The sequence below is a fragment of the Nomia melanderi genome, chromosome 6 (genome assembly GCF_051020985.1).
Source record: "Nomia melanderi isolate GNS246 chromosome 6, iyNomMela1, whole genome shotgun sequence".
NCBI lineage: Eukaryota > Metazoa > Arthropoda > Insecta > Hymenoptera > Halictidae > Nomia > Nomia melanderi.
In genome coordinates this window covers 1,740,696-1,754,758 of record NC_135004.1, presented here as the reverse complement: position 1 = coordinate 1,754,758, position 14,063 = coordinate 1,740,696, and the positions used below count along the sequence as shown (strand labels likewise).

The 14,063-nt window shown below is 40.9% G+C and overlaps 1 protein-coding gene across 50 annotated transcripts in view; it reads left to right on the top strand.

Moving 5' to 3' along the window:
- bent (projectin protein bent) overlaps nt 1–14,063 on the top strand; it is a 114,850-nt gene that overhangs the window by 1,121 nt on the left and 99,666 nt on the right. For all 50 annotated transcript variants that reach the window (XM_076368821.1, XM_076368819.1, XM_076368818.1 and 47 more), the window contains exons 2-3: nt 11,120–11,680; nt 12,163–12,184. In XM_076368821.1, coding sequence (XP_076224936.1) covers nt 11,368–11,680; nt 12,163–12,184 — 335 coding nt within the window. In that variant the 5' untranslated portion in view covers nt 11,120–11,367. The remainder of the gene's footprint in view (nt 1–11,119; nt 11,681–12,162; nt 12,185–14,063) is intronic.

Here is a 14,063-nt window from a genome sequence, read left to right as displayed (position 1 = left end):
AGATCGTTAGCCAACCCCATAGAACGAGGCTTCGCGGTCCTGCGCTCACTGACGGACGTCGAAAATGAGAGCGTCCGATAGGGTGACCTTGACACAAAGGTCCAATGGCACACGGGGGACAAGGTGGTCTAGCATGAATCGTCGGAAAATCTTTCTCGATCTTTGAAACAATGCGAACCTGTGAGCTGTTACTAGACTGCAGATTTTCGAGATTGTAATTTACACGATTGACCGAGGTTTAGCATTTTAGGGGATTGGGAATTGTTTGATGTTTATTTCGTTTTATTTACGTTCTGCATCAAAGTTCTGATAGAATCTCGAGTCGCTCTTTGCATGAGAATCTATAGGAATGTGCATTTCTATAAAGATCCTCGGTCTAGCAATCGCCACGCGTCTCTTGTCTGACCACCGAGTACTATTCGTAGACTACTATCTAGGTATCTAGGCTCGAAGTCCACTTATTTTTAGAAAGACGTAACGGGAGGAGGAACGGGTCGTCGTTCCACTCGACGTTTCGATCATCATCATCGTTTCGAGCACGTTTTCTTCCGTTTTGTCCGTCTGTCGGCTTGTGTCCCTGTCGACCAGCTTCATCCATCAACCGTCTCGTCTCCCTTAATGCCGGGCTTTCGTTCGGTCAACGCTAGAACTTCCGAGCAATTAGAGCGTTTCGTATGCAATTGCTTTCTTAGTAAGTTCCGAGAAGTTTGCACGCAATTGCTCTCTTAGTAAGTCCTGTGAATGTATGTGTAATTCCTAACAAAGTTACATGTAATCTCTTTCCCAGTTAGTTTTCTGTTCTTAGTTCTCAAAGAGAACTTTCACATGAATTTCTGTAACAACTTCTCGCGAAAGCGTTTTCACGATTTCATCGGTTGCAAAACGAAAAATCTGGGACGGCTAGTTTCGACCCGCGCGATAGTTGTAGCGTTCACTGGTTGCCATGTCTGTTTCTACGTCGATCCGTTTCGGCGCGGTTCGAATTCATCCACCTCTTCGACACCCTGTCCACCATTTTGTCCCCGTTTCTTTATCCATCTCTTGTTTCGCTGCACCCAAACGTCACGCTTCTACAGATGGAAACGTCCGCTTGTTCCGTTCGATTTCGCTAACTTGAAGTTTCAAATATTCATCGAATTACACTTTCGAGTTCAATAACGCTGGCTGAATTTTCGACGTATCGTTAGACATAGATATAAACTTTCATTTTAATCAGAGGAAAACAACGGCCTTGAGATAAATCGCAGTGTGCCTTGCACTTAATATTCATAGCATATTGTTCTTTACTGTCAAGGTCTACGCACCACTTTTACGAGATTCGAGAGTCTTCCAAAGGTCAAAGTACCTTTCGAAAATTACTCATTCCGAGGTCACAAGCTAGCTTGTATATCTTTATTAATTAAATTTCATCTTAATTGAATTCTTCGTACACTAGCTTCGAATAACACTGTTAGATCCAAGCGTATTTTTATATATTTACGATCTTCCAGTATCCGAACATTTTCGGGGAACCATCGATCGAGGATGTTGACAATGTCAGTCTGACATTGCTACCTATATTCTCTAATGACGAAACATTTGAAAAATTAACATTTTCTTTGAACAATCGAAGCCACTGGTTTTCAGGTTTCTTCGATGTTGAATCCTTGATTTTGGAATTGTACTGGACCTACGAGGGTGTACTGAACTTGATCTCATCGCAATCCGCGATCAGTGGTTGGATCGATCGGCGCGGGTGCGATCCGTCGAAAAATTCCTGACCGATCTTTCACTCGGCGTACTTGAGTTTCGCGATATTTATAGACTTCATGGCCAGCCAGCTAGAAAATTGCACCTGTTGATCGTTAAACCCTGTCGAAATTAGCATTGGATGACTAATTTATTGTTTTTGGCCTGTGTCTGTCATCGTCGGATCATAAAGGATCGACGTGTCGCTCGCGTTTTATTTTACGCCACTCGGGTGGCTCATCCGGTTTAAAAAAAACCTGGGTACACTCATGATCCCCGGTTCTTCGATCGAGTCGCAATTTTGACATCCGGCTGGACCCTCCCGTGACATTGTCCTTATTCTCGACTGTTAGCTACGTTTTGGGTCTGTTTAGAACTTTGTTCATTGGGCTCGGCACAGGTTCAACATAAACAAATTAATGGGAAACTATTAATACTCGGTTCCCAGTTTCTGAAACAACTTTCCGAACACCGATACAAAATAGAAACTTTATTTATAACGGACTCCTGTATACTCTATATACCTTAGTTTCCAATAATAGTAATTTATCGGTAGCCAGAATTCTCGACAGACCTGCGAAACATAAACAAAACATTATCATATTTTCGTGACTTTGCTGTAAACAACATAAGCTCGACGCTTTAAAGCTACTATTTTTATTTTTTATTTATAGTCTATACCATTCTCTATAATTACAATATAATCAGAATGTACCTTTGTTCTACAGATACTTTACGGCGATAAACTAATTGAAGTTTAAATACCATAACCCTTAATGAAATAAACAGGCTATCATATCTCAAAAATAAATCAGTCTATATAGAATTTATATTCTATACTACTTCCTATATTACACACCTTCACAATTAAACAAAAGAAATAGAAAGCGAGAAATCGATTAAAGTTGAACACCACGATCCACAGTGAAATAAAGAGGCTACAGTATTTCAAAAATAAGTCAGTCTACATGGAATCGATATTCTACACTACTTTCTCCATTGCACACCTTTATAACCGAGCGAAGCGGAAAAAGAAAGCGAGAAATTGATTAGAGTTTACGTACCATGACCCTTGTGGAAGGGGAAAGGCTGTCGCGTTTCGAGAATAAATCGGGCGCGTCGATATAGGATTTCAGTGGCGTCGACTTGTGTGTTAGCGTGGCTTTGAGTCAGTCCACGGAAATAGACGTCGGGCCGCGAATGATGCCGTGAAAATAGTAGTATAGACAGGCGAAGAGTGCGCCGGAACGCATGCCTCGGCTAATAATTATAACTTGTAGGTCGGATATAGTGCGCTCGGTAAGTTTATCTCGGCATTAGCCTCTCCGATGACCTAATATTCTTCCCGTCCTCGCAATTCGAGACATGAATCACTGCCTCGTGACGGATCCATATCGCTGGGTTAGAAACCTCCGCGAGCGATCGTTCCCGGCGGCCAAATGTTATCCGCCGAGATGTTCGGCCGGAGAATTGACGAGAATCCTCTACGCTGCCTCGTTTCACCGTTGTCCCTTGATCCTGGCACGTTAACAACGGCGACCAATAAAACCACGCGCGATTTAATTCTCGCACTGCCAAGGTATTTTTTGAAACGCGGTCTACCCCAGCGCGCTGCGAAACGAAGCGTTCAAGCGTGCAACGAAGAGCGTCGTTAACCCTGGATCACTGAATTATATTTTACTCGGTAATTCGTTTTGTTATCGCATCGAAATTGCACTCGATATAACAGTAGTTAAATTTGAGATTGAGCTACTTAAATAATAGATATGGTTTTCATTTTGACGAAAGATTCACGATCTGCGATTAAAGGGTAACGAGTTTTTTAGGAACTTGGCTGGATCGGATCGAGAAATATAGAAACTGTGTCGCAAGGATTGACATTGAGATGCAAAATTTTTCCTGCGACCTCTAGTTTCTCAGATATTGAAACAAAACGTCAACCTTGGGGACTGTTTTCACCACTCCAACTGAGCCGTGAGTGATGGCCAATAAAAATATACGCGTGTAACGTAAACGCGCGGTATTACACATATATGTTTCTTAATGATTCTTGATCGAAAATAGTAGCGGTTGGGTAAACAAAGTTAATTAACAGTGGGACTGCCAGGTGGATCAAACTGACCTATTTCCATCTTCTTTCACGATATTTTTATAAATGTATCGTCGAATATTTGATAAAAATTTAATAAAATATTATTAGATACATGGACGAAAAGATAATGCATATTTCATGATTTCTATCAAAAGATACAAAACAATTTACTCATTCAGCTTTATTAATATTAGATTTTAAACGATAGTGCTTCAGCATTCTATTTCCAAGTTGTTTTAATCCAATGATAAACTTCAGTCGACGGAGATTCAACGTATTATTTCCAATTCTCTTTATTTAAACATTAAACTGTGAACAATACCGCTTCAGCACATTATATCAAATTTATTCGATCAATTATATACACAACCCCGAAACGACGATGAGAAGTTTTCGCGTTTCGAAACAAACCACCGTAAAACGCGATCGACATTCAGTTTTCGCGGCGTGGAACGCGCCGCGGCACCGTTTCGCGGACGATATTTTCGTCTCGTCATTGCTACACGATGTTTCATTCATTCCATTCTTTTTATAACCGCTGTGTACATTGTGCCACTTGTTATTAGGTCAGCTTGTCATCGAATACATTACAACGCGAGAAGACAATAAAATTATGCCAAGTCGCGGCGGCGGCGGCGGTGGCCATTTCTGCACGGCACCCGTCCGAAAATATTAAGACGATCTATGTACGCGCATCCCTCTCTTTCCCTGTGCCGGTACTGGCGCGAGAAACACCTGTTCCCTCGTTAATTACCGTGACGGTCATCGAAGATAACATCTCATTGTGTTGCTGTTCGTGTTTCGCCAGCGCCGTTTGCCCGCCGCCGGCCGAGAATTTAGAATTCACCCGTTAAATAGGTCAAACAACGATATCTGCACGCTGTCAGTCTTTTTCGAATCACTTCGTCGAAAAAATCGATGCATCGATACATAATTCGCGAAATTTAACGATCAACGTTTAAAAATCGTTTAGCAGAAAACGAGAACAGTAGCGTTTTAGAGGAATGCGTGAAAGTGGTTGCAAGAAGATTTTTCGATGCAACATTGATGAATGACACTTTTCACTGCTAGTTGTGTATTGAATAACGTATTTCAGAGCCAGTAGTTTTTCAAATAGTACGGAAATCATGTCTATTTCAGAAAAATGCAGATAGTGATGTCTTGCGTATAAAAATGTATCGACCATTGGGTTGATATCTAAATAAGTTTTATTTCATTTATAACATCAAAATTGTTTTATTGAACAAATAATAACAATAATAACAATAATAATAATAATAACGTACAAATAGTAATAACAATCTGCTGTATCCAAAACAATTAAACTCCTCAAGTTGATATTAGTTTCTCATAAACTGAAATAACGACTCATATTTATGCATATTCCTTCAATATTTCCCCAACTGAATATTTCAAAAGTGATCAACTTCAATTTCCGGTCCAAGTAATTAAACTCTCCATCGAAACGGACGGAAACAGAACAATTCTGTTATTTCTCGTTAACTGCTTCTGGCGATCTAGGCCACGAGGCCGCAACGATCATATCGTCGTTTTGATCGAAACGGCCCGTCTATTTAAGCCCGAAAGCTCGAAGCGCTGCGAAATCTGCTCGACGCAACTTCAAAGAGCATAATTTGCTGCGCGCGCGTGCCTCGGAGATGAAGTAAATGTCTGTGGCCTAGATAGAGCGGGCGCACCTTTGCATTTGCAAAAGCAATTGGATCGCGCCGCGCGCTATCGCTTTCGGCCGATCCCTTTCGATCTTCGGTCATTCCCTTCTTCACTTGGCACACGCGGCAATCCTCCTGTCAAAAGTATATCTCGATCAAAGAGCAAAGAACTCACCGTTCGGAAAGGTCGACGGATAGCCGAGGTTGTCGACCTCTCGTGAAATTTTCACGTTATCTTTTTGGATGCTTAACGTCGCCTCGATTTCACTTGGTTCTGGTTAGTTTGATTGTGCATTTTACCTTGGAATTAGGATATATTTCTTAGCTTGACATTGCGTTTTATCATTTGCTTCATGACAATTTCGATGGGTAAAGGGTAATACAAAAGAAGCAATTTTATAAATATTTCTATTTTATTTCTTTCTACATCTTTTACTAAATTGGTTGCCACAGAGTCTCGACTATGTAACAATTTAGTTTTATTAAGTAATATTGATTCTTAATCTTGTTTTGAAATTAGCACACATTTTTTAGCTTGAAATTGCATTTTATCTTCTGCTTCATAATAAAATTCACATTACCACTCGTGTCTGCCCACTCATACCTGCTCCACTGTATGACGTGTCTGACCATGACATACCGTTTCTACTTTTAGTAAACACCGGTACGTTCGCGCTCAACGAATTTTCAAATTTCATGTTGCTTAAAATATGAATTCTAAAATGAAAGTTTTATTCTTTTTCTACATGTAGAAACGTCTCGTAGATTTCACTCTTCTCAAAATTCACTGTATAATCGATAGTTACTACTCAAGAGCATTTTTCTTATCGAGTTACAATCGTTAATATATATGACCATTTCGAAGTATTATCGATTAAACTATTTTTTCAAATATTCAACAGTTCCATTGCCAGTATCGCACACTAGCAGCAATCAGAATGTTCGTATTTTTCGCGGTAGAAGCCAAATAAATTTTACATACGTTCTTATTTAAAGTCGGGACGCTTGGCATAGCATTCAGGAAATCGATGAGCTCCGTCGCATTTTCGAGATATTTCATAAGCGAGATACATCGCGTTTAATATAACATTGTAACTGTGACAATTATTACCGAGGTTACTCGTAACTATATGAAACCAGTATCTTTTAAACAGACATTACGTTCGGGATCACCTATTTTCATGAATCATGATATCATCGTTGATGGATCGACCGTTCGAGGCTGCCAAACGGCGTTGGACACAATGTAATCCAATTACACGGTAATAGCGACGATATTAATTCGATAATGAGCCACTGTTACAGCTCACTTGTAACCTAATTCACTGTTACCTCTCAATTTTCATCTATAACGTCTAATTAATAGGTAATTAATCTCTATACACCTGTAAAAAAAGTTTGCTACCAATTTCTTCAAGTTTTTCAACGTGAAAACTTTCTGACTGACTCACGCGAGCAAAATTAGTTTTCGAAATGGGTAAAAGGGAAATTAAAGTGAAATAAAAATAAGATAGAAACGAATCAAAATAAAATAATCAAAATAAAATGAAGATAAAATAATGAAAATGTATGAATGCGTAAAACATATTAGAAACAACATATCAATTTACATAAAAAAGAGTCGCAGTCCAATGACCGGATCGCGTTTCGTTCAATTCGGCTCGCAAAGGGTCGAACAGTTTCCTTTCAATCGTTTCTAGGAAGTCGAATCGCAATTCTCGCGAACGAGCCACGGCTCATTACCGCGGAACTGGTTAATTGGATCAGAATCGGCGTCGTCGGCGACGCGTGCGAAATTAGCGGAATCGGACGAAAATGAAAACGAAACGAAACGGGAGGCAGAGAGAGAAGGGATAGAATGAGAACGGTTGTTACGAAGCGCAGCAATCTCGGGAATGTTTCGGGGCTCGCTGCCAAGTCTTACCGTGACGTTGTAACACTTCGTCCATTCGTTCTGCCTCGCGTTACTCCGGCCCATCGCACAGTGGCCCGGAGACCGGTGTTCCGTCGCCAAAATTAAAAACAACTTCACCCGCGAAGTTCCTTCGGCGATCATTACCAAGCGATCCAATCGTTCGAACGACCGACCATCAACTTATTCAAGGTTGAATCATCGATTTCAAGGATTTATTAAAATCAGCATTCGAGTCGCAACAAGTGGCATAGAAGGAGGATTATAACTCGTAAATGTTGCCACTTGTTGCAGCGTCGATTTTCATATGAATTTTCTATAAAAAGAATTCGAAGCATCTTATATTTTCTTATCTCTTTTTAAATCATTCGAGGACTTGAATTTCGAAATATTCTTCACTGTTCTATAGACAACTGAAACAATTTCAGTTCTAACAACTTGATTCTTTAGAACTTCCTTTAGAATGAATAATAGCAGTAATAATAATTACACTGTTTAAATTTTTTTGATTTTGAATTGTACTATTCATAGAATATTTGAACAAAACACTATGTTTAAGAAGTTGTTCGAAAGTTAGACATTAAGAACGGACTTCGCTTAGGAAATGCCTGTTTCTGGATCACCGTGTACCTTGAAGCAGAGAGTGCACCATGTGTTGGTTCGTTTTCAGTTCAGAAGCTTTGAATGGAAAATCTTCTCGCGGTTCACGATCGTGCGTCCACCGAGAACGGATCGTTTGATTCGCGGACTGTATCGCGACCTAAATGTCTAAGTTTCTACGGTTAGATGCCAAACATAATAACCGATTACCAAGATAACTGGTCCACCTATTTTCGAGCCAAGAGCCGCATTAATAATAGAGGAGTTACGTCACTGTTCGACCTTGGACGTCTTGGAAAATATGCTTGGAGTCTCGGATTCCACGAGAATCCGCCAGGCCCGATTCCCATGCGTCTCTCGGCCATTGTTCCCGCTGATGTCCCATCAATGACAATGCTTTGGTCCCGCTTCGAACCCTGGTACCTCTAAAGGGAGGCTTCCCGAGTGAACCGGTTGCGCAAAACGCAAGTTTATGTCTCGTCGGAAGCACTCGCGGGGCCGTAAAACGAGACGAGTGAAATTAACCCTTTTCTGATGAAACGTCGATGACACCTTTCACAATTCTAACGCGGGAAATCACGCGTAAACTCGAATACAGACGTTAGTTCAATGTTTTATATATTTACACACAGGGGGTAATATGAAATGGAGGATTTGGAATTGTCGAGTATACGATGATAATGGATGTAGAGAATTTCGATTGAATCGATAGAAACGAAAGAATGTTATCATCGTAAGAGTCTATGCTAATAAATCATTAATTAACATAACAGGTTACAGGTTCGGTTTGTTACGTTATGAATGTAATGTTTTTCAGTCTAGATTCGTAATTGAAAAATCTCGTCGTCAATTTTAATTGGATCGAACGCTTTTATATTGATCATATTTCTCTGAATCATAAGGCTCTGAATCGAAATATTTCATCTCTTTTACAGTTTTAATTAGATCAAATGCTGCCACATTGATCACGTTTCTCGATCTAGCCTTGAAATCCAAGGATTTCGTCTCATCTTCAATTTTAATTAGAGCGAAGCCTTCTGGTTTAATTTCTCGATCTATCTTTGAAATGGTAGAATCCCGTCTCAACTTCGATTTTAATTACATTGAAGCCTTCTGCTTTAATTTCTCGATCTAGGCTCGAAATCGAAAGATTCCAACTAATTTTCAATTCTAATTAGACCGAACGCTTTTACGTTGCGTTACATTGGCAACGCGAGAATTCCCGAGTGCAGATTCACGACACCCCGGCACGAAGGGGGAGCGAGTTCCTCGTCGAATTATATAAAGATCTAATTTTGTATTTTGTAACCGGCAATATATCATTTCTCGAATTTGGATGTAACGCGTGGAAATATAATAATTTGGCCCGGGCGGCGCATCGCGGCGATTTGGAAGCTAGAAACTCTCTTCTCGTATCCCAGCCCGCCGTCCGACTTCTTAATCTTTCGGGCGATTAATCTTCTATTCGGCGACACGGACCCGTTAACGACCATGAGACAGTGTCGCGCGCGAACAGAGGTACTCGCCGCGTGTAGAACCGACTAAAATTGATACAGAAAAGCCCGCGCGATGACGAAGACAGAACCGTCTCGTCCGTTGCTCCAAACTTTCCGTAATTTGATACCGTTGCGTAATCGTCGCTATTAAAGATCGCGCGACCGTGTGTATCTTTGTTTTGCATTCCACGGCGAAACAACGAACCACAGAGCGCCGTGAACCGATTTCTTCTTCCGGAATCCTCTTTTAGAAATTATTCTTCTGTCCTCGATCATTCACGCCGAACGTACCGCGGCCGGTCGAATTTGATTAAGAATTCTCCATTTTCTTTTGAGCATTTGACAACAGAACTAAAGCATTTAATGTGATTGATATGTAATTTTTATAAAAATTGTGACAATGGATTATTTTCAGTTTCTTCAGATATTCATTGTGTTTGAATGGAACTATTTGTCTTCAAAATTCTTTCGAGTATTCACCCTTTTTAAGTTGTGAATAATTAGGAAATAAGTGTATCGAAACTAACCATTTTGACTGGTGTAGCAGTTCTAGTGTTAACTTCATACCGATTCTTATATGGCCCGATTAATCAGTATTTTTAATTTTTGTCTTTTCTATTGTTTCTGTTTTTACTAGTAAATGTATCGTTTATTTTATTTACGTTTATTTTATAACCAGCTATTTGACCGGTGACGGTACGTTTAGTGTAAATGAGTATTCGTTATTTTGTCACTTGCTTTTCGTTTAAATATAGTTTTGGTGGTTATATATTAGCAATATTCGTGGCAGAAGTAGAAAGTTCTAGGGAATTTTAAATAAACAATTCTAAAGGGAGTTTCTGTGAATGATTAACGTCGTTTGAATTAATAATTCACGAAGATGTGGGGACTATGAATGTACAAGCGAGTGGTTCAGAATGATAGTGGTGTAACTGGGATTCCTGGATTTTCGGATTCATTAAATACTAATGTTATGATCGATGATGTTGATAATTAATAACGTTGTAATACTAGTATTTAAATTAATATTAACATTATTAGTAGTCAATATTTGAGTACTACCCAGTATTCTCTGTTATTTAAGTATAGTATCACTATTATTTCAACATCCTAGTAATACTATTTAATATTAGAGTACACTATTACTACTATTCAAGTATACACTATAACTTTAGTATAGTATTACTACTATGTAATATTTCAGCTCTCAATTACTGTTATTGAAGTACAATATTACTATCATGTAATATTGAAGCACCCGATTACTATTATCCAAGTACAATATTACTATCATTCAACGTTCAATTCAGAGTATATCAATTCTCATCCAATGCTCCTACTACTCAAGATTCGATCGACAGTACACCAACACTCATCCTCAACCCTTTCCCTTCAACGTAGATATCTCAGTTCCACAATGTCGAAGAAACGATGCTACGCACGAGATATCTCGTCACCCTGATACCATCATACATCACTGACGAAACATCCCGTCCATAGCATCATTTCTTCGACACCGTGAACCCGAGATATCTCGTCCATCGTAACGAAACGGTCAAACCTCATCCAAAAACGTCACGAAAACATAACTAATCGAACATATTCTTCGCTTGTCGATCAGATCAAAGGAGGACACCGTCAGAAGGAGGCGTGGCCGCGATCCTCGCGACCGAGGCAGCAAGTAACGGGAGGTTGGATGGTGCCGCGGGCCGGCGCCGTTTGAACCAATCTCGTGGAACTCGACTTTCTTCGCAAGCGGGTGCAACGAAAGCCGGCCGGTTAGGGCTCTCGATCCGTTGAGGAGGAGGGTGGCTCGCCACCCGTGAAATTTCGCGGTAGAAGGCTGGTGCGAACAGGCGGCCCGTCACCATGGGGGTCGCCGACGATTTCGCGCCGAGCTTCACCCAGAAGCCGCAGCTCAGGCAGGAGGACGACGGCAACCGTCTGATCTTCGAGTGTCAACTGGTCAGCTCGCCGAAACCGGAGATATCATGGTACCGAGGCGACACCGAGCTCAGCCCGGACAGCAGGACCAACTTCAAAATGCAGAGCGTCGGGACGAACAAATTCTTGGTCGTCCTGGAGCTCGACGACGTTATCGAGACGGACGCCGGACTGTACAAGGTCAAGGCCAAAAACAAGATGGGAGAGGTCGCTGCCTCGATCAACCTTAATTTCAGTCGTGAGTATACAGCTTGACCTTGTCGCCGGTACTTCATAGTCTCTCTACATTTCCATCTTCTCTTTGTCCTCTTCTGTTTCTCCACGGCGATGAATATACTTGTTGCGTAACGCGGAACTAGTTATTGTTAGTCGGAGGATGAATCTTACCGCTTTAGCTACCGGTTGGTTGGCCTTTGAGGAAAAAGGTTTCTCGGTAACGGTTACGGTGAATTTGTAGGTAACTTTTGGGGTTTGTTGTTGATTATTTGGAGTTGTTTTTGGTAATGCTGTTTGGGAGAGTATTAGTTGAACTCCGGTAGCTGAAGCGTAACGATTGAGAAAACGTGTTCTTGACCCTTTCGATTTTGAATTACCCGTGTCCCCTGAAATCGAAATTGTCTTTTTTTATGATACGCCGCCTTTGTCACGCGGTTACGCGACTATTCTAATGTTTGACGTAATCAAGTGGCAGAATTGAAACGGAATTTCGTTGTTTTACAGCTGTCGACGAGCCTAGGGAGAAGTAAGTCCGTCGATCTGTGACCTTTTCGAATAGTTTTATCGTTTGTCGCTTCTCTGGGCTCAATTTATTTTTAATTTTCATTGACTTCCAGCTCTTAGACCACCAATCATTCGTTTTCTCTCGGTTCAAGTCAATTTTTACACTTCCTTATGCAGGAAAGGTACAGGACTGATTGTCAAGTTGGAACCAAACAATCTCCACTTGAAATAAGTCTGAATTTGAGAAATAAAAAACGTGTGCTTTATTTGTTATAAAGTTTCAATGATTCTATCTGCGATTGAAACAATACTATTGAATAATAGTATATCTTGGTGGTTTAAGGGTCGAACGCTTACACCGTGTTTCTCATTGATCACGCAATTTCACGCTTTATTCACCTCGCTTTATCATGACGCATATTTCTTGTTGTTGCTTTTTAGCTGCGGTGGAGCCGGTTAGGCGAGGGTGAGTCGCTTGAATCCTTGCTAATGCTTTCGCTCGTGTGTGTACGTGTGTTTGGGTTTGTGTGTCTTAACCGTATGCGTCGGATCTGTAATTTGTCTAAGGGTACATTTGCAGTGGAGCTGCGATGGAAACTAAAGCTACAAGCACGCAAACAAACAGTCTGCAACATTCTTTTATGATAGCCACTCGCAGAAGTGTTTACACTTCTGTTTTATCTCATTTCATTACTACCCAAAGAGAATTCAATTTCTCGTCAACGTTACGTGTATTGCTACTGCATTCGCACCTTAACCCTAGGACAACCAAGCGATCAAAAATCGCCTACGACATATTTTTTCGCGCGAAGTACAATTCATTTCGATTGATTTATACTTTCGAATGCACATTAGCGATCCAAGTTACCAAGAAACTCAGAAAAGCGTGCGAATTTTTCGAAAATCTTAAAAATCCAAGGTGTGTCAACTTCGATTTGATAGTTCCAGTGTTAAAAGAACGTCCAGTCGCAATACTTGTAGGCTGCGGGTCTTTATCAAAATTTCAATTTTTAAGAATACAATCCAGCAATCAGAATTACAATATTAACTTTCCTTAGGCAAGTATTCTAAGAAGCATTACAATTTACAGATGTTCTCCATCGATCATCAGTCTATCGATCAATTAACTAGACACAGCTCCGTCGCTTCAACATAGTTTCCATTTGAAACGAAAGCGACGTGTTTCCAAGCTTCGCTCTCATCGCAGTCTCGATCGTTTACCGCAGCTCCGCCGTAAACGCACCTTTACGAACCCTTTCGCGCGACGATTTTACAGGCGAGAAACACGCGTTACAAGCGCAACGAGTGGTTTCGTCGATAATGTTTAGGTGCACGTCAAATACGGTTCGACGAAAATAACCGTCGCGGAATGCCTGCTATTCTTGGGCGCGTTCACGCGCGCGAGTTCGTCAGCGTCCGATAAGAGAAGCTTGGGGTTCTACTCCATCGCTCAATTTTCTTCTTCTTCTTCTGCCCACGCATACACGGGGCTCTGACTAGCACCGCGTCGAAATAGAATCGGGAACCTCTACTTTTCTATTTCCATCCTTCGTCGTCGTTCACTGGCGATTACGATTCAGGCCGACCAGCGACTTTCCGTCGGCCTCTCTCGCAAGATTTCTGAACGTGCGTAGCTGCTACGTGCGGGAAAGTCCATTGTTTCAGCGTACCGCGCTGGGAACAACGAACAATAGGCTTGAAAGAAAACTGGCAGAGCGGAGCTGAACATTTTAGAGGATAGACACTCCTTTGCGATGAATGAACATCGAGTTTGCGGATTTTCTGCTTGGTGATCGTTCATTCACTTGTTCTCCAGTTATTTATGTGTTTGTTTATTTATATAGGAATTGTACGTTGTAAGTGAAAGGAAAACTTTATCGTTGTTACTATTAGTTCTTAAG